The following is a 21,773-nucleotide window of genomic DNA, read 5'->3' as shown; positions in this document are numbered from 1 at the left end:
AGAAAAAAAATCCTTCCATATCTTCAATCACTTCATATTCACTTCTTGAAGTAGCATGTGTTCTCACACACAAAACTTAGGCTGAGTCTATGGACAGGAGCTTGTGCAGATTACAAGTGTGTTAGATTTCTATAAATTGCCACTACTTCAGCTTCCAAAGCTTGGTGACAGTGAGCACAGGAATTTTTAAAAAATTCAGTCAAGTGTTTTCATATGTAGAGAAATTACTTGTTTGTTGTGTTTCACACTGAACTCCACTGAAGACATCTTATGGCTTAAAGCAGATGTTGCTCCCAGAGATTTCATGTTTCCATTTTCATGTAAGCACTTTCCATTTTCACCCGTTAAAGCTGTCTGTATGTGAGAAGGAAAGATCTCTGGGAAGTGTAGTTCCTCTTAGGCGGATACTTATGGAGAACGTGTGCCTTGGCATTACAGAGCAAACCTCAAAAATGGTATGTTTCCATGCTTACTCTCACCAGTGTACTGAAGATACAATAGCTAAGCTTTCTTATTTTTTCTACCAAATTGTAATCATTTAAAAAAAAATGTTAAGGTCAGCAGCTAACATTAATAGATAACACTATTAGTATTTTACCAAACATTAAATGTCTGTCTAGGATGTTCTAGGCCATGAATTGAATGGTGTAAATGATCCAGAGGAACCAGGACATGGACATGGAGTTATAAGTGTATGACACATGAGAGAGATACACCGTGAGTGAGCCATACTGAAGAGTCGAGCTGTATACTGATGCAGTTAATGGAGTCGTGAGTAACAGAATGTTCCAGCTGGTGGCACTGTGAATATTAACTCTGCTGTAAGCCCACAACAGAAGAAGACGAGCTACAGTTTATTTGTGTGTGTGTATGTTCCTATGTGTGAATTGTAGCTTTCTGACTGAGGTGATAATCTTTAAGTTAAGATAGTCCTGAATGAATTTTGCTATGACAGATTGGATGGATTTAAAAAATAAAAGCTTGTTGTTATCTTTCTCTGTGAAGATGTTTACCACGTTCTTCTGGAACCTGAGGTAAGTTAAGGTAAAGCTGTTTGGCTAATAGATAGTGGCTGATTCCCAAATGTCCTCCCTTTGAAGTGCATTACATAGAGTATAATACATGGCATATTCATACAATGTAGTTCATTCATTTTCAGAATTGTAACCCTTTAAACGCTGGTTTGTTTACATAATTTCCAAAGATGTTTTTTTTTTGTAAAAAAAGAACAATAGTAATTATTTTCTAGATACCAAATGCTAAGCAGAATTTTTTTTTTTTGATTATTACAGTCTCTGATATGTCAGTGATTAACAATATTATTAATTTTGATGCATTCATATTTTTTATGCAGTGTCAGATTAAAAACAAAAAACAACCTACCACTCAGGTACATAAAGGACAAAAATATCAATGTCAATATACTGTCATAGAAATATTATATATTCTTATTTTCCCCCCACTTTCACTGACTTTGATTTTTTACCAGCATCAGTTCTGATCATAATTACCAAACATTCATTCGTTTTCAGAAAATTAAACGATGGTTTCTTTACATAATGCAAAAATCTTTAAAGCTCAGTAACCTTCTTTGACTCATATACATGGGGTGTGATTTGTGATTTCCAGTACAATATCATTTCTTCCTTTCAAACTGTTCACACACACAATTATAGCTGCATCATTTATTCAGTTGGTCTGCGGTGCTCTATATTAAATAAAGAAAGGTGACACTGCCCCAGTGGGCTTCACAATCATAGTGCATTCTAGCCAACAAATATAGGTTTAATAATGATTAATAATTCATTTTAATTTTCCTTGTTTCCTTTTTAATTAAATCTTCATAGTTTGTGTGATGTGTATTAATTTACAGTTGATTCTGCAGTTCTTATGATTTGAGCCTCCTTTTCCAGAATCACAACACTTGTAGACCCCCAAGTGACCTTATAATGGAGTCAGGAGACATCAGACTGTGCTCTTTCACAAAACTATTACACACTTCTGCGCCTACTAGCTCACAGGTAAATGGTGGTCATATGTGTAATTGTCTAATAAATTTCATTTTTAAAGCTTAGAACAACTGAATACTGGAACAGATACAATGAAGGATTAATACTGTAAAAAACAGCTTTTCAGATCAGTTTACAGGTTGGTGTAAATATTTAATACAAATGAGATGCTCCTAACTGTGTAAATCTTCCTTCTGTTAATCAACTTCTGTCCATGGTAACATGCATGTGATCCTGATAATCAAGCAAACCAATAGTATTATCACCTCCTCAGACAGTATATAAATAGTGTTGTCTTTCTTGCTAAATAATTATTACTCCTCGCTGGTCATTAGCTTTGTGGAGATGTGCGAACAGAAGCGCATACAGATTCAGTTGGAGGGACATCAGGCTCTGTGGGACACATCAACCCCATGGACCAGCAGAAATATATAAAAAAGGAAGAGCCTGAAGCTGAAAGCTATGTCTGTAAGTGAAAAAGACACAATCCAGCCTATTCTGATGCTCATTTTTCATTTCTATTCTGATTAAATTATTGAAATTTCAGGTGAAGTGACATCAAACTCTGTGGAAAACATCACACCTGTGGATGAACAGAAATATATAAAACAGGAAGAACCTGAAGATGAAGACTACCTCTGTAAGACAACAGGGTGTGTTAGGGTCCAGACTGTAGCTCAAGTTTTAACTAGGCTTTAACTAAGCTGGACCAGTCCCTCAAACCCCCCATTTGTTCTCAGTTACCTTCAGATGAACGTATTTAAATGTAAATAATTGAATTTCAGGTGGTGGGACATCAAGTTCTGTGGAAAACGTAGACCAACAGAGAGGAGGATTTAAAAGCCTGCATGTAAAAGATGAAGACTACATCTGTACAACGACAGTGTGGGGTAACACTGATACTGTACACTCATTTAAAAGGTTTTTATACAATTTGTTAAAAAAGAAAAATGATCTAGGAAGAGAAAGATTTTGGGTGGCCCTTAAATCTACTTAATCCTCTTGGCCACATATTTTGCACACATACGGATGGACCAGCTGATTTAATCCCATTTCATATTATTTTTGAAACACCACACACTGTTCTTAGCTGCAACATCATGACCTTCTAGTGGTCCTGCTGTAGATGTAATTTTTACTCCTGATGTCACGGGACTTTTGGATTGTAACTCTTGGTTCATGGTGGGAGGTATTGCTTCATGAATCTTCGCCTCTGTTTGATTGGCAGTCGTCTCTCATTTTCCTTTTGGATTGATTCCTTCTCTCTTCGACAGTTGTGCCTTTGATAGACAAGTTTTGTGGCCATTCTCAGCCAGGAAGTCTAGGATCATGACCGTGTTTTCCACGATTATAGCACCTGCTATGGTCATTGTCAGTACTCATCTGGGTTTTTTAAAGGTGTTGCCACGACTGCACAACATTTGCTGACATGCAGTCTCTTGTGAGCTCAGTTGAGGGGTTTGCAGGCTCTCACTGAGAACTTTTTTCAAACTACTTCGGTAGTGGCCCATTTCATTATAGCCATATCAGTCTGATAAACATATTACCATAAATGTTGAATTTCACTGGACAATACAGAAATTTCAAACTATAGTTCTGCTTATTCTGGTCCACTGTGATTTGCCATTTCAGACCGCACTTGGCGATGTTGTTCCGTTTTTCTCTGTTCATCAGAGTTCATTTCAGCTTGTTGCAGCAGGCACTGGGAGGCAGTGATGTTCTGGTTTATAACATTTTGAGGGGGTGTTCACATTTCAGAAAAGGGCAGGGTGGTGCTCAGGATCATGTGTGGTATAGAAGAGCTAATGTACTCACCAACCTGTAGCAACCACATTTATTTCATCTAAGCAATGACCAAAATGTAGACTAATATAGAGTCCCTGTCAGGCTACAAAGTGACAGAAGGTATAAGTGAACATAGGATGGTTTTTTAAATGTAAGTTAAAAAAAAAGTGCAACCTTTTACCACCATGGTCACCTGCCTGAATAGAATGAAGGTGTGGTATTTCATAATATTTCTGTTATACTCTGTTGGGATCTCTTAAAATGTCTGAAATAATTAACTGGAGGATGACTATCAGATAAGAAGAGTAGTAACACACTGCTGCTGTTCACCAGAAGTGATTTTTTTTCACCACAAATGATCCATAATTTATAGAGCCTATATTTCATTCATGGTGTTTTCCTAAAAACAGTTTTTAGGAACCTTTTTAGGAAAGTTTTTAATACCTTTCATTTTCTGCTCCAGAAATGAATGATGTCCCGTTACAAGAAATGCATCCCTGCTCACAGTGTGGGAAGAGTTTCACTGACCAAAATAATCTCAGACGACATCAGTACATTCACACATGTGAGAAGCCACATCATTGCACAGAGTGCGGGAAGAGTTTTTCTCGACAGTGTTTTCTCGAACAACACCAGCGCATTCACACCGGCGAGAAACCGTATCAGTGCTCAGAGTGCGGGAAGAGTTATTCTCGACAGAGTGTTCTCGAACAACACCAGCGCATTCACACTGGCGAGAAGCCGTATCACTGCTCCGAGTGCGGGAAGACTTTTGCCCAACATGGTAGCCTCCAACAACATCAACGCATTCACAATGGAGAAAGGCCGTATCACTGCTCAGAGTGTGGGAAAAGTTTTGTTCGACAAAGTGCTCTTCAAATACACCTTCGCATTCACACAGGAGAGAAGCCGTATCACTGCTCCGAGTGTGGGAAGGATTTTATGCGACAGAGTGATCTCCTAATACACCAGCGCATTCACACGGGAGAGAAGCCCCATCACTGCTCAGAGTGTGGGAAGAGTTATTCTCGACGGAGTGTTCTCGAACAACACCAGCGCATTCACACAGGTTTGAAGCCTTATCACTGCTCCGAGTGTGGTAAGTGTTTTGCCCAACATGGCACTCTCCAAAGACATCAGCGCATTCACAATGGAGAAAAGCCGTATCACTGCTCGGAGTGTGGGAAGTGTTTTGCCCAGAATGGTACTCTCCATCGACACCAACGTATCCACAGTGGAGAAAACGGCACTGAATTTTACTCGACAGTGTAAAATCATGCAACACCAGCACATCCAAATAGCAGGGAAGCCGCATAGAAACATGTGGATAGAGATTTACTTATTCAGTTGCAGTTTAAATAGACAAGGGCTTCAAAACTGAGCCATCAGCTTGTGATGTGTGACCTTCTGAAACACCTTGATTAAGCTGCCCTTAGTTTACTTTACATTGTATTCGATTATCCATTCAGGGGCAGTTATTATGGCAATATATGCTCTGAAGCAAACCAGCTTCATGACAGGTTTATTTCACCCTAAACTTAATTAGTTACACCAACAACATTCATGTGAACATGGTGTGTGTCCTTTCCTCAGAGGACATCCAGTGGACATCAAAGCTCAAATTATGTGCAGAGCTTTACGTCTGGAATTTTTTTGATTAGACCTCAATTAGACATTCTGTCACTTCGCAATGAATATTTCTGTGAACATTAATATTTCTTTGCAGTCGATTACCTACTTATACAACATTATTCAGACACACATTTTGAATATATTTCACACATTACATTCTTCGGTCTCTGGGGGTTGTTTTTGCCACGCTTTGTTTTCTGTATAACGTAGGACACACTGAACATATTGGCAAAACAAGTGTATGTCTGTCCTTCAGAAAAGTATGCCTAGCACTAAAACGCTACGCACACATTTTCGTGGTGTTCCCTGGGCACAAACCTGTAATGGACATCAAAAAAGAATCCCGCAGAATCACAGGTCAGAACAGGAGAAAACCAATGTGAGTAAGTACTTCCATACCATTTGATATTTCAGTATTTTCAAGGATGATTGGTTACATAGATAGACTTCACATTCCCAATTACAGCACCTTCAGAAAATCCTTCCATAACATTAATGTACAGGTAATGATAACAGTAACCTCCAATTAAAACAATCATCTAATAATATACTGCAACTCGCTGTTCTCCTCTGCCATTAAGATAATGTGATGCTACTCATATAATCACAAACATTGAGGCACTGTCTGTGATTCATGGATTTTTCACGAGTCTATACTGTATAAGAAAATGAACATGGTAGGTCAATATGACACTTTTGATAGGACTATGGTTCTCATTCTTGTGTAAGGTTACATCATTTTACGGTCCACTTAACCTTTCCATGTGATTACAGGACTATTTGATGGCTTTCTTCTAGCAGACAGTGGGTACAACCTGCAACAAATTAATTTCCGTTTGGTTTCATGACTTCTGTAAATAAAAATTACAAAAGGCAAATAGCTTTTATTTCCTTGTCATTATTCAAAAATTCATACATTTTTCTCACAGAACATATACTTTAATTTATACTCTGGTAACTCAATTTCTAGCCTTGTCTTCTTGATTTGGAGCTTAACATGGTCCACCTGAAGGTCACACTTTTAAATTTGTAGCTCCAGATGGAACTTGTACAGCTCCTTTACAGGCAGCTTGAAAGAGATCGGAATAGCAATTTATGCTCAAATAAATAGCATTTATTTTTCTAAATACATTTAGGTCACATGGCCTTAGGGTAAGTACTGTATGAATATGTCGTTACTGTTCCAAGCTGAGCTTTGGAGGTGGATGGACTCTCCTCCCTGCTTGGAAATGACCAGTTGTTCTCTGTTACAGGACAGTCACAAGAACCGTATCATCGACGATTAAATCAAATGCCATTCTTTAATTTCAAGATATGCCTCCGTAGGCATCCCGGTATCATCCCTCACTGAGGCAGCTGAGATGGTTTCCTCAACTTCATCCTGTAATGATGAGGATTATTTGGTTTATTTAGAGCTATTCAAAACCGTCAGAAAAGATAGAAACTGCAGTGAAATCACCTAGCCTTGCTAACCCATTTATACAACCTGCCACTATAGAAGTTCTATTTACTAGACCATTAAAAAAAAAAAGATTAAATAAAGATAACCAGAGCAGCAAGATGAAAACTTGGGTTTGATAAACGCGGGATGTAACAGCCAGTATATGTTGTGATGTGATTAACATAATGCTCCAGCAGGGGGCGCTTTAACATTAACTCCACCTTAAACTCACTACAGATGAAGAGGAGCTGTAGGGTTATTTTTGTTTTGTTTTGTTTTGTTTTGTTTTGTTTTCACACAGAAGTCATCATCTTCAGCGTGAAAATCTTCCTGAGTGAGTTTTACACTAACAGATTTTATCCATTATCAGTATTTCAGGATGTTTACTACGTTCTCCTTTGATGCCTGAGGTAAGTAAAACTAGCTGAGCTTATCCGCTAACAGTTAGCGGTTGAATCCCAAATGACTCCCTACTTCCCTCCAAGTGCACTACATAGAGAATGATACAGTGGCGTATTCACCCTGTGTAGTGCACTACCTAGAGAAAGAGGAGAGATTTGGGATTCGGTCTTAGTAAAAACTGGTGTAGCTGGGTAAACCATAAACACAGTCCCTTTTGTAAACTAGGTTTTAGATGATTGTCATATAAGTTTAATTTATTTTAAACTTTACAACGCTCTGAGTTTTAATTAATAGATATTATCTGAATATTTTATATTAATAAAGGATGTGATGACATGATGAATGAAACCATCATTTGTATGAAGTGTATTAGTATACTGTTAATTCTGGAGTTTTATGATTATGACTTATGATTTGAGCTCCTTTTCTAGAATTACGACCTTTAAGACCCAAACCTTATAATGGAATCAGCAGAGGTCCGAGCATGCTCTTTCAGAAAACCTCCATACACCCCTGCTCCTGCTAGCTCTCAGGTAACAGTTAGTCATATGTGTGTAAATGTCTGATCTGTCTGATTTCTAAAGCTTTGAACAACTGATTGTTGGAGGACAGGGTTGGAGTTACAGGGCTGGGAGTCTGATCCCCCCTTCGAAAGGAATCTGAGGTTTCGTTTGGTTTGGCCACAAAATGATAATTGACTTCTCTTATTATTATTAACAGTATATTTCTCTTCTTAAAATGTTTAGGATAAATACAAGTGAAATAAAAGAAACAAAACTCTGAAAGCTTGTCTCTCCAGAGTACTGTAGATGGTGTGACATTCTTGCACAGCTCCTTAAAAGCACCAGCGTCACCGCTTTAAAAATTGAACCATAGATCCGTCAGCGGTTGTTGGATGTTTTCGTGGATCGATAGATTTAAAATGCAAAGTTACCGGAGTTTTGTTAAATGAAACAGAAGCAAGTGCCACAGTGTATTTGTTTATTATAACAAATTTTGTATTTACAAAAGACAGAAAAATAAAAAAACTTTGGCTATGGGTCCTTTGGACAAAACACTTCAACGTTCTTAGCATTTTTATGAATTTTAATTTTTAAAACAGCACATGCAATGCCGATATTTTACAGTCGGTGTGAACAAGAGCTCCTGAAGGTCTAAACATCAATGCCATTCATCAGATATGTAACAATACTTACAAAGTCATTTTTGACACTTCTCTGAAGCATAACATAGGCATTTTTGAAAATTAAAGATAATCATCTGCCACCCCACCCACCCCCCACCCCCAAGTGTAATTTCAGCACTGTTGTAACTGCTACAGTAATGGATTGATGCAATATAAAAACAGCTCTTTGGGATATGGGCATGAGTTGGTTTTAATGTTTAATAAGTAAGTTTTGTGATTGTTGTTTTGTTAATCAGTTTCTGTCTCTGGTAGCTTGCATGTTATCCTTCTAATCAAGCAAAACAAAGTTATTCTTGACTCCTCAGACAGTATGTTCAATAAGTAGTGTTGACTTCCTTTGCTAATTATGGGGCCAAGCACAGAAAGTGCGTAGGCACCTTATTATTACTCTATGTTTTCTTATTACGTGGCCAAGCACCGAAGTTGTGTAGTCACCCTATTGTTTTCTACCTTTTCCTCTTCTTCTCCTCCTCCTTCTTCTTCTTCTGACTAGGGTACCCCATAGAACCGTCTGGTAAAAAGTTGTGAAATTTGGAACACTGATTGGGGAGGGTCTAAGGAACATTCTAACCAAATTTGGGCCTAATTTGTAATTACATTTATGGTCATAACTTTTGAATCGTGTGTCAATGCACCCTATGCCATCAATTTCCAGCTAATTAGATTTTCTACCATCTTGGATTTTGTTAAGAAATGTTTTTCGCTACTTCTCCTGCAAATTTTGTCCAATCATCATTAAATTTGGCACATGTCATCTTCAGAGTAAGCCTCACACAAATTCCAAATCATTTCTCCTTAATGGGCCAATGAATCTGACAGAGAAGCCACCAAACTGGAATTGAGGCTGTATCTCAGCAAAGACTTTGCGCACTGACACACAACTTGGTAGGCATTCTCAGGACCATGACCTGAGGCTAGGCAGCAAATTTTGTGACGGCTCCATTTACTGGTCAAAAGTTACAGTAACATGCTGAAAATGCTTCCATCTAAGTGCCATTTTTGCTACTCCAAATTTTTCACCAATCTTCACCAAGTTTGGTCCACATAATCTTGAGACCTGTTTAAACAAAAATTGTCAAAGGAACTCTGATATTCAAAACCATTCTCCGATAACAGACTGGCAAATTCATGAAACTACAAATCATCCTTGAATCCCTTTGCCTATAGTTATGGCTTTTCTTTTCTGTGATTGCTTATGCAACAATTGTAGCATGTCTGTGAATGTGTGGCTCACTGAGCCTGGGTGCTTGGCCCCCGAAAATGCTGCGTGCAGCTTTAATTAATTATTACTCATTTGTCATTAGCTTTGTAGGGATGTACAGACAGAAACTTTTACAGATTCAGGTGGAGGGACATCAGGCTTTGTGGGACACATCAACCCCATGGACCAACAGAACCATGTAAAAAAGGATGAACCTGAGGATGAAGGCTTTGTCTGTAAGTCAAAAGGACATATTACAGCCCATTGTCACTTACTGCTTATTCTGGTCACAACTGCTTATCATCCTTATGATGGCTTTGAAGCCTATCCCAGGAACACTATGTACACACATGTTCACAAACTCATTCAAACCTAGGTACAGCAAACCAGCCCCACATCACAGACTTGTACCCAGTTTGTGTTTTGTTTGTTTTAAGTTCAATTCATAAATTTTCAGGTGAAGCAACGCCAGACCTTGTGGGATACATCACACCTATGGATGAACAGATATATATAAAAAAGGAAGAACCTGAGGATGAAGACTATCTCTGTAAGACAACAGGATATATTTGGGTCCAGGCTATATTTTATTTATTATTATATCTATATTTAAAATGCTATATTTGTTCCCCCATTCCCCCTCTGTTCCTCAAAGGTTTACTTTAGGTGGAATTATTTAAATGTAATTGGTGGACTTTCAGGTGGAGACACATCAGGCTCTGTTGAAAATGTAGACCAGCAGAGAGGATTTCAGAGCTTGCATGTAAAAGAGGAAGAATCTAAAGATGAAGACTACATCTGTACAACGACAGTCTTGGGTTAAGTATCACTGACACTGTAACACTCATTCTGCGCTAGCTATTCTTATACATTTCATTATAAAGAAAACGTATTTAGGAAGAGGCGAGGTGAATGTTTTTGGTTGTTGCTCTGTCTGTTGTCATATCTATTCAAACCTCTGGGCCATATGTTTGGCACACAAATTGCGGGACTATCTGATTTATTCACTACACCACACAATGTTCTTAGCTATATTTACCATGTCCTTCTGTTGGTTCTGTAGTGGATTGCTAGGGTGCAACTTTCATGGTAAGTGGCCCATTTGGGGGCCAGGACTTCCAAGCAAGAGGCTAGAAAGTAGGATAAAATAATAATAACAATAATCAGTAAATAATAAAAAAATCTATGGGCATGCATACTCATTTCAAAGTTATAAAAACATTGGTAGGCAATTGCATCATTACAGCATTCATGTGAAAAACTATTTTATATATATATGGTTTCTGCTTTTCCTTCAGATTAATTATTTCAACACAGATGTGGTCATCCAGTTCAGGCTCAGGCAGCAGTGTAGCTTGAATGATTAGGTTTGCCCTTTCAGTGATGTTCAACAGCTCTGGAACTGCTATCCATAGAGTTTAAAAAAGTAGCATCCACATGAATGCCAGAATCCAAGGTTTCCCAGCAGAACACTGCCCAGAGCATCACAGTGCCTTTGCTGGCTTGCCTTCTTCCCATTGTGCATCCTGGTGCCATCTCTTCCCCAGGTAAGTGACACACGTGCACACGGCTGTGCACATGATTCATCAGACCAGGCCACCTTCTTCCATTGGTCCAAGGTCCAGTTCTGATGCTCACTTGCCCATTGTAGGAGTTTTCGGAGGTGGACAGGGGTCAGCATGGGCATGCTGACTGGTCTGCGGTTACGCAGCTCCATACACAGCAATCTGTGATGCACTGTGTGTTCTGACTCCTTTCTGTCAGAGCCAGCATGAACTTTTTCAGCAGTTCAGTAGCTCTTCTGTGGGATCGGAGTAGACGGGCTACCTTTTGCTCCCCACGCACATCAATGGGTCTTGGGAGCTCATGACCCTTTCACTGGTTCACCGGTTATCCTTCCTTGGACCACATTTGGTAGGTACTAACCACTGCATACTGGGAACACTCCACAAGACCTGCTGTGTTGAAGATGCTCAGATCCTTATGTTTGCCCCATTTTTCCTGCTTCTAGTACATCATCTTTGAGAACCGATTGTTCATTTGCTGCCTAATATATATATATATATATATATATATATATATATATATATATATATATATATATATATATATATATATATATATATATATATATATATATACACTACTGCTCAGTAGTATACAAAAATCAGCCTTAACATTTAAACCACAGACAGATGAAGTACTGCACTTACCACTCTCCACTTATGATCCATCTAACCAGGATGCATGTTAAAGCCAGGTGTGAACAGGGCCATAGGCCATCTGCTCAATGCTGAATTAGCACTAGCAGTGCCCTGGGGCAAGGGAAATCTGTTCTGCCTGGGGATCCATCAGAGTCCTACGTGAAGGCTTTTTGCTTGTGTTGGCTGTTTGATCTTGTGAATCAGAGAGCTTAAAGACTCCTACCCCCTCCATTACACAGTGAGTTTCTAATACCTTTTATTTTCTTCTCCAGAAAATGATGATGCCCAGTTACATGTCCTCTCCTGCTTCTGCTGTTCCCTTTCCTATACGTCTCAAATTAACCTCCAGAAACATATCACAAGTTGCCACTCCAATGAATATGAGAGACTAATAAAATCAGGAGAGATAATGTTTGAGAATCTTATGCCGCCAAGAAGCTCCAGTTTTCAGCAAACAATCTCTGGTACTCTGCAAATGCAGAAAGAAGTCTATCAGTGCTTGCAGTGTGGGAAGAGTTTTACTGACCAGAAAAATCTCAGAAGACACCAGCGCATTCACACAGGAGAGAAACCACATCGCTGCTCAGAGTGTGGGAAGAGATTTGTTCGACAGAGTGATCTCCAAATACACCTGCGCAGTCACACAGGAGAGAGGCCACATCACTGCTCAGAGTGTGGGAAGAGTTTCGCCCAACACAGTAATCTCCAAAGACATCAGCGCATTCATAATGGAGAAAAGCCATTTCACTGCTCACAGTGTGGGAAGCGTTTTAAGCAACAGAGTCACCTCCAGACACATCAGCGCATCCATACAGGAGAGAGGCCGTATCACTGCTCACAGTGTGGGAAGAGTTTTATTCAACAAAGTGATCTCCAAACACACCAACGCATTCACACCGGAGAGAGGCCGTATCAGTGCTTACAGTGTGGGAAGAGCTTTAATCGGCAGAGTACTTTCAAAGCTCACCAGTTCATTCACACAGGAGAAAAGCCACATCACTGCTCACAGTGTGGAATGAGTTTTGCCCATCACAGTAGTCTCCAACGACACCAACGAGTTCATACAGGAGAGAAGCCGTATCACTGTTCAGACTGTGGGAAGAGTTTTATTCAACAAAGTGATCTCCAAACACACCAGATCATTCACACAGGAGAGAAGCCCTATCACTGCTCACAGTGTGGGAAGAGTTTTACTCGACAGAGTACTCTGAAAGCACACCAGGCCATTCACACAGGACAGACCTATGAAGTTATGATCATGCCATTTGAAATTTTAATTTAAATGCAAAAAATCTGCATTTGAATGTTGATATTTTGAATTTGTACCATCCCATCTGAAATTGAATTGATATTGAATTTTGTGGTTTTGCAAAGAGTCATCTAAACTGACTTCCTTGGTGGTCTAGTGGATAAGGATCCCATGTTCACTCAGCGAACCCAGCCACTGGGGGTTGCACTCGGTGCCGGTCCTAAGCACGGATTAAATGGGAGGTTTGCGTCAGAAAGGGCATCTCACGTAAAACCTGTGCCAAATCAAATATGCGGACCAATGAAACGCTGTGGTGACCCCTAACGGGAGCAGAGGAAAGAAGAACAATAATCCAAAATCTGAAACTAAATTTGCTTAAGAGTGACTTTGACCTAGCGTGCGGATGTTTTGCTGCAAAGCATTTCTGAGCATTGCTCTGGATAAGGGTATCTGCCAAATGCCATAAATGTGAATGTAAATTATTGTTTGAAGATATAGACTGAATTTATTTTTTCATTTTGAACTTCACTTCATGTTCACTTTTTAAAATAACATGTGCTCTCATACACAGAACATTGGCTGAGTCCATGAACTGGAGCTTATGCAGATTACCAGTGTGTTGTTTTTTCAAATTGCCACTACTTCAGCTTTCAAGGCTTTTTTGATTTCAGTGTGCAGGGGATTTTTTTTCTCGATCAGGTGCGAGAAAGGGATACAATTTTGTCGTATGCACAGAAATTACTTGTTTATTATGTTTCACTAACGCTAACTCCACTGAAGGTGTCTCGTGGCTTAAAGCAGATGTTGCTCCCAGAGATTTCATGTTGCCATTTTCACCCGTTAAAGCTGTCTGTATGTGAGAATGAATGATCTCTGTGGAGTGTAGTTCCTCTTAGGCAGATACTTATGGAGAACGTCTGCCTTGGCTTTACCGAGCAAACCTCAAAAATGGTATTTTCCCATGCTTACTCTCACCAGTGTACTGAAGCTACAATAGCTAAGCTTTCCTATTTTTTCTACCAAGATGTAATCATTTTTAAAAAAATGTTAAGGTCAGCAGCTAACATTAATAGATAACACTATTAGTATTTTACCAAACATTAAATGTCTGTCTAGGATGTTCTAGGCCAAGAATTGAATGGTGTAAATGATCCAGAGGAACCAGGACAGTGTATCTCTCTCATACGTCATACACTTATAACTCATAAGTGTATGACGTATGAGAGAGATACACTGTGAGTGAGCCATGCTGAAGATCCGAACTGTATACTGATGCAGTTAATGGTGTCGTGAGTAACAGAATGTTCCAGCTGGTGGCACTGTGAATATTAACTCTGCTGTAAGCTCACAACAGTTACAGCTGTTGTGAGTTAGAGCTGCAGTTTATTTTTGTGTAGTTAATACACCTTGAAAGAGGAGATAAATGGTACATGTGTATAAAGTATTCCATCCATCCACCTTCAACCGCTTACTCCTTTTCAGGGTCACGGGGGAACCTGGAGCCTATCCCAGGGAGCATTGGGCACAAGGCAGGGCACACAATCACACACACATTCACACACTACGGACACTTTAGACACTCCAATCAGCCTACCATGCATGTCTTTGGACTGGGGGAGGAAACCAGAGTACCCGGAGGTGAGAACATGCAAACTCCACACACACAGAGCCATGGGAATCGAACCCTGACCCTGGAGGTGTGAGGCGAACGTGCTAACCACTAAGCCACCGTGCAACCTCTATAAAGTATTATTATTATTATTTATTATATGCTCAGTGTTCATTGATAGTTGTTGTTTTTTACTGATTAATTGGTGTCTAAATGTTTGTTTGTTTAAAATTTAAATGATTCACAATCATTGTGAATAAAGGAAGAGGATCTTATTCGAGATTTCTCCATGTATGGAAATACAGGTTTATAAATGTACTTTTTTCTGTAGAAAAGCTAGTTTCTATTAATTTAAAGTTATAAAGCAGAGTTAGTATAAAGTTATTTTGTTGCTGAATGTTTGCGATAAATTAAAAAAACAACAACAATAAAAGTGATTATTGTTTGTAACTGATAAATTTGATTTAATTAGCATTAGTTTATTATGACAGTTTATAAAACTAGATAGAATACAACAGGGTTATAACAGCAGAAGACCACATTGGGTTCCACTCCAGTCAGCCAAGAGTAAGAGTATCATGGGCACAGGCTCACCCAAACTGGACAGTTGAATATTAGAAAAAAATATATCACCTGATCCTCTGCTTGGGAATGGCCAGTCACAAACACCTTATCATGGGAGATGAAATATAATGCCATTCTTATAAGATAAGATAATAGTTTTTAATCCCCAGACAGAGAAATTAGCAGCATCACAGCAGCATCAAGACAGGTGAAGAAAAAAAGAGATAGTAAAGAGAACAATACAGGGAAATATATATATAAAGAGTATATACAAGATTTATAAATATGTATAGACATAAGCGCAAACGTATATAAATTAATATGAAAATCAATAAGAATCATTTTAGGGGAAAAATAAAAAATGCACAATAGCTTGGTTGCATAAGAACCTTTAGATTTTATCACAGCATTCAATATTTTTTTTGGTAAGCAGTTTGGCACATCTTGACTTGCACTGACTGCAAACGGAACCTCTGTGGACATTCTCCAGCAGGAGGCGCTGTAAACATGAACGCCACCGTAAACGCACCACAGAAGAAGACGAGCTGCAGTTTTTATTTCCTGGTGCCAAAAGCTGAGTTTTCTGACTGACCTAATCACATCCAAGTTCAGATCTGACAAGGCTTTACTGTAACGGATTTGATAGATTTATCATTTAAAGTACAAACTTACTGTTTCTGGATTTGAGTTTTTCACCACGTTCTACTTTTAATACTTGAGGTAAGTATTTAACAAGTATATAATAGATATATATATATATATATATATATATATATATATATATATATATATATATATGAGATAAATCTACCATTAAAATTATAGACTGATCATTTCTTTGTCAGTGGGCAAACGTACAAAATCAGCAGGGGATCAAATACTTTTTTCCCTCCCTATATATATATATATATATATATATATATATATATATATATATATATATATATATATATATCATCTTATTCACATGAAGCATGAAAATGAGGAACAATCAAGAGACTCAGTGACACAATGGGGAAATAAATTTCTGAATTTGACTTTTAACCCATGTGTGCTTGGAAATGAGAATGCATACAGGCCAAGTGGACATAATCTGAATGCCTCATACTATTATATACAGACACCTGTACATACCATCACTCCACACTCCTGGAACCTTCAAAAAGTCCCTTCATGAAGAACTTTTTATTTTATCGCCTGAAAATGTTAAATCGCCTAAGCTCTCTTTCCACATTTTATCTGGGAAAAGTTTTGCTCCGTTGTTTGGACTTCACTCACTATAAAATGTTTTTGATGAAGATAAAATATTTAAATGATATTCACACATTTATTGTCATCATGATCAGTGCCAGCCTTCACTTGTTAGCACTAGTGCACATATTTATTTCAGAAAGTGGGGATTGAAATGTTTTTGGATTCATAAATTTGACTTTTTATGGTATTTGGCAGATGCTCTTATCCAGGGCGAGTTACAGTTATCTCATTTATACATCTGAGCAGTTGAGGGTTAAGGGCCTTGCTCAAGGGCCCAACAGTGGACGCTTGGCAGTGATGGGATTTGAACTCAGAACCTTCTGAGCAGTAATCCAACATCTTAACCACTGAGCTGCTACTACTGCCATAAATATAGTAGCAGAACCTTTTTTATGGATGCTTTTATCAGTTGAGCCTGAACTGCCATTTTGTGTGACTGAAATAATGCTTCTCCCTTATTCTTTCTAAATTGAAGCTTGTATTTGTTTGAATTGTATTCGTTTACAGAAAATTCTGGAGTTCGGTTTATTAAGACTTTTGGCCTCTTTCTTCCATATTCTTATAATGGACTCAGCCGAGACCCGACCATGCTCTTTCAGAAAAACTTCAAATACTCTTCTTCCTGTTGATTCACAGGTAATTATAAGAGTCTTGACTTTTGATAACTAAATATTGGAACAATAAGTGCTTAAAACAAGCAAAAACCATCCAGTTTAAATCAGAGAACAGATTTAGAGACCAAACAGAGAGGTGTCCCCGTGCTAGTAATAACGCATTGATCAGCTCCCCAAAAGAAGGATGCATTTTTAAATAATTGCTAGCACTAAACCACCATATTGCCAGTGAATACCACACATGACAGTACCATATGTTTTCACTAAATTGTTATTCCTGCACCAGCATTCAGTTGGGTTTAGTGCTTCATTTGATGAGCTCACTAGTTCGGCGATCCAGGCATCAAGCTAGGCATGTAACCCATCCCAAACTACTCATGATCTATTATATAAGCCAGATAGCTAATACCTATCTATCCTATCTATCCTTGAGTACAGATGTGTAGGCAATGTAAGACTACATACCTTTTTAATTTTATTCATGATATAGAAAGCTTTAATATGTTAAAACTAGTAAGTATTTACAATGTGAAACTAATCAAGTTAATGGAAATGTCAAGTGAAAAGCAACTGATATTAATTGTAAGGAATTTGATTAAAAATAAAGCACCCTGTGTGAACCCCATTACAGTGTTGTAAACTGATATGAATTAGCTATTAAAACATCTTTTTTTGTTTTCCGTTTTCCCACTGCTAGCGAACAGATGAGCTTAAGTAAATGGTAGAGTAGATGCCAATTTTGCAGTGTGGGGATAAGATGTGTGATTACGTCCTCAGGATAAACTGTGTATTTCTTTGCTACATAAATATTATTACTGTTTGGTCATTAGCCTCACGGGGATGTGCAGAAAGAAACTTGTACAGCTTTAAGTGGAGGCGCATTGAGCTCTCTGGGAGACATCATCCTTGGGGACCATTATGAACAAGTAAAAAAGGAAGAACCTGAAGATGAAGACTACCTCTGTAAGTCAACACAGCACGGTATATAATAGTTCAGTCTGATGCTGAGAAAAGTGCACTGTGTCCAGATCACTGGCATGGATCATAATTTTTGTGTTCTGCATGTCGCGTTTAATTTCAGATTATCGACTTTCAGGTGAAGTGACATCAAGTTCTCTAGGGGGCATGACTCCTGTGGACCAACAGAAAAAAGAAGAACATGAAGATAAAGACTACCTCAGTAAGACAGCAGGGTGAATTATAGTCCAGTATGGGGTTTAATAAAATAATTTGCCTCTGAAGTAGACTTAACTGATGACGGGGCATAGTCACAACTTACCATTTCACTTTTTTTTTTCTGTTTTGTACTATAGTAGTGCATTTATTTAATTTCAGATGACAATATTTCGATTAAATTGATGGGATTTCAGGTGGAGAAACATCAAGCTTTGTGGGACATATCCCCCTTGTAGACCAACAGAAGCATGTAATAAAAGAGGAACCTGAAGATGAAGATTATCTTTGTAAGACAACACGGTGTTAAGAGTGAAGTCTGAGTCACAATAATACACTCATACTTTTATTTTACCTATTATCTAGGGTGTATTTTTTACGGGATCAGCCCCACCAAAACACACACACACACACACACCATTATTCTTCAGTTTTGTACTTCTCAAACTTTTGTTCAGATGCCAGTAATTAAAAGATAAATTATGAAATTTTAGGTGGTGGAACATCAAGCTCTGTCACCCATGTGGACGAACAGAATGAGGAGGTTCTTAAGAAGGAAATAAAAGTTGAAGAGTCTAAAGATGAAGAGTACTTCTGTAGAACAACAGTCTGTGGTTAAGTAACCCTAGCACTAACACATTTCCTAGTCATCACCTCAGAAAAAAGATTGGGGAACTTCATTCCTTGGCATTAAGCTCTTGTTCTGTACTTTAGTGGCCAAATTACTTTGGAGTGACCTTGTGGCTAAAACTGGGGTTTCTTCCCAAGGCCATTATAACACCATTTATTAAACCAATCATTTCACATTGCAATGTTTCATGAAGGCCAACCTAGAAAACATTCTTTGTTGTGCCCAGTGCATGCCCGTAGATGGACCTATGGTCGTCCAATCCTTAATACAACTGTTCTTCTGTTACAAAGGTCACAATGGGCTCTCTAATCTTAACACATACTGGCCCATTAGTGGACAGTCCACCGGCTTGTCATGCATGCCAGCTTATTGTTATGCTACCTGGAGAATGTATGTATCCTGGGCACTGATTAGGAGTGTTTGACTGTTGAACATTTGTGTTACATCCTTTTAATCTACCAACACAGTATTCCACTTTTGTAGCATATTTTTGGTGACCTTCATAGCGCTTCCAAAGTTAACATCAACATCATTTTATGAGAGTCCAGTTTCTTGTGATCTTTATGGTATCACATTGAGTGACTTTGTTAACATAATCTCTCTGCTCAGGTTTTCAGGGGGCGTCCATGATTTTTCCATTCTCATCATCCATAGTCAATGGAGCCATCTTTTAAATAAATTAAATATTATATTAATTGTGTTCTGATAGTTTTTAGTTTCTACTCTAGAAATGAACAACCCCCAGTTACAAGCCTTCACCTGCTCGTGGTGTCCACTTGTCTGTATATCTCAGAGTGACCTCCACAAACACATGAGAAGATGCCACTATGAGGATTATATGAAACTCATGAAATCAGGAAAGGTGGAATATGAGAAACCAATGCCTACAGGAAACTCAGACAGTCAGCAAACAATCTCTGGTATTCTCAACTGTCATATCACTCATAGAGAAATGCAAGGAGGTATCTTTCACTGCTCACAGTGTGGGAAGAGTTTTACTGACCAGAGTACTCACCGACAGCATCAATGCAATCACACAGCAGAGAAGCTGCATCACTGCTCCGAGTGTGGGAAGAACTTTGCCCAACAGAGCCAACTCCAACGCCACCAACGCATTCACACAGGAGAGAAGCCTTATAACTGCTCAGAGTGTGGAAAGACATTCATTGGGAAGAATACTCTTAAAGCACACCAGCACACTCACACAGGAGAGAAGCTGCATCACTGCTTACAGTGTGGGAAGAGTTTTGCCCAACACGGTAATCTCCAACGACACCAGCGCATTCACAATGGAGGGAAGCCGTATAAGTGCTCACAATGTGGGAAGGGTTTCGGCCAGCAGGGTAATCTCCAGCGTCACCAACGTGTTCACAACGGAGAGAAGCCATATTACTGCTCACAGTGCGGGATGTGTTTTACCCAGCAGAGTAATCTTCAGCGACACCAGCGCATTCACAATGGCGAGAAGCCGTACCGCTGCTCACAGTGTGGGAAGAGTTTTGTAAACAACTGTAGTCTCCGAACACACCAGCTCATTCACAACGGAGAGAAGCCACACCACTGCTCAGAGTGTGGGAAAAGTTTTATATACAAGAGTGATTTCCAGATACACCAGCGCATTCACACAGGAGAGAAACCGTATAACTGCTCAGAGTGTGGGAAACGTTTTACAACCATGAGTAATTTCCAACGGCATCAGCGCATTCACACAGCAGAGAAGCCACATCACTGTACACACTGTGGAAAGAATTTTATTCATGAGAATCAACTCCAGAAACACCAGCGCATTCACACAGGAGAGAAGCCGTATCAGTGCTCAGAGTGTGGGAAGAGCTTTAGTTACAAGAGTCCCCTCGAGAAACACCAGCGCGTTCACATGGCAGAGAAGCCGATTCAGTGCTTGGTGTGGACGGAAATTAATTTATTCACAGCTGAAGATACAAGAGTGGACCTACATGGAGCTATCAGTTTGTAATGCACGATCTCTAAATGAAGTATTGTAATTAATATAATTGCTGTTTAAACAAACTATACAGCACTTGAAGGGAGTCTGTACTCACTTGTATGCACTATTTTGCACTTTTATATTTTGTTCTTTTTAATAGCAAAAATTTTTTTGCATGCCCAAACTTCTTGTAAGCTTCCAATACCACACTTTACCCTTGCCTAGCCCCACAGGCTGATGGACTATCTACACTCCCAAACTGAGTAGTGTGGTGTGTATAGAGTTTGTACATCACTTAACACAAGTGTTGCATTGGCTTTTCAGCTGGTGTGGATTAAGTACTTTTAAATGAGAAGTACAGGTATCAGAGCCATCAATGTGTATGCAGGGGTATTACAAAACAACGTAAACCCATAAAAATATATTAAAATCTCCAGTCAGCTTGTTTTCAGATATACTAATAACACCATTATCTATAACTCCTACAGTAAATTAAAATATTAAAATGTATATCCATAACAGTGTGAAATTACAAAGATGCTGTTCTTAGAATGGGAAGTGTCCATACAATAACATTATAAGATCACGCACCTCTTTAAGGGTACTAACTATAAAACCACAAATAGTTAAATTGCCTGATACACCATCTGTGTCCGGAACACTACCTTTGCTCCTGGTGTTTTCTAAAGACGCACGTTATAATTGTGTTGATCGTGTTTTCTGGTGGCTTACTGGTTAGCATGTTTGCCTCGCACCCTTGGGGGTTTGAATCCCACAACCGCATTGTGTACAGAGAGCTTGTATGTTCTCCCTGTGCTTTGCGGGTTTCCTCACGGTAATCCAGTTTCCTCCCTTAGTCCAAAGACATGCGTTG

At 38.8% G+C, this 21,773-nt stretch overlaps 1 protein-coding gene across 1 annotated transcript; it reads left to right on the top strand.

The window, feature by feature from the left end:
- The first annotated feature begins 947 nt into the window (after positions 1–947).
- LOC128601615 (zinc finger protein 850-like) lies at positions 948–21,772 on the top strand. Its single transcript, XM_053614922.1, has 18 exons — positions 948–1,034; positions 1,914–2,021; positions 2,345–2,477; positions 2,557–2,649; positions 2,795–2,899; positions 4,258–5,062; positions 5,683–5,783; positions 7,717–7,802; positions 9,760–9,892; positions 10,114–10,206; positions 10,358–10,474; positions 12,133–13,127; positions 17,044–17,172; positions 17,981–18,113; positions 18,232–18,330; positions 18,521–18,613; positions 18,818–18,937; positions 19,683–21,772. Exons 2-18 carry the CDS (start codon positions 1,950–1,952, stop codon positions 20,927–20,929), a joined length of 4,554 nt encoding a protein of 1,517 aa, XP_053470897.1. The 5' UTR covers positions 948–1,034; positions 1,914–1,949; the 3' UTR covers positions 20,930–21,772.
- The last annotated feature ends 1 nt before the right edge of the window (position 21,773 follows it).

The sequence above is a fragment of the Ictalurus furcatus genome, chromosome 25, assembly GCF_023375685.1.
Source record: "Ictalurus furcatus strain D&B chromosome 25, Billie_1.0, whole genome shotgun sequence".
NCBI classification, from domain to species: domain Eukaryota; kingdom Metazoa; phylum Chordata; class Actinopteri; order Siluriformes; family Ictaluridae; genus Ictalurus; species Ictalurus furcatus.
This window is presented reverse-complemented; position numbering and strand designations above follow the sequence as displayed.

Bases quoted from the DNA above. Each gene is read 5' to 3' on its own strand.
- LOC128601615 (XM_053614922.1), top strand. From the start codon at position 1,950: ATGGAGTCAGGAGACATCAGACTGTGCTCTTTCACAAAACTATTACAC. The intron at 2,022-2,344 runs GTAAATGGTGGT...GCTGGTCATTAG, and splicing joins CTGCGCCTACTAGCTCACAG to CTTTGTGGAGATGTGCGAAC. The intron at 2,650-2,794 runs GTAAGACAACAG...ATTGAATTTCAG, and splicing joins TGAAGATGAAGACTACCTCT to GTGGTGGGACATCAAGTTCT.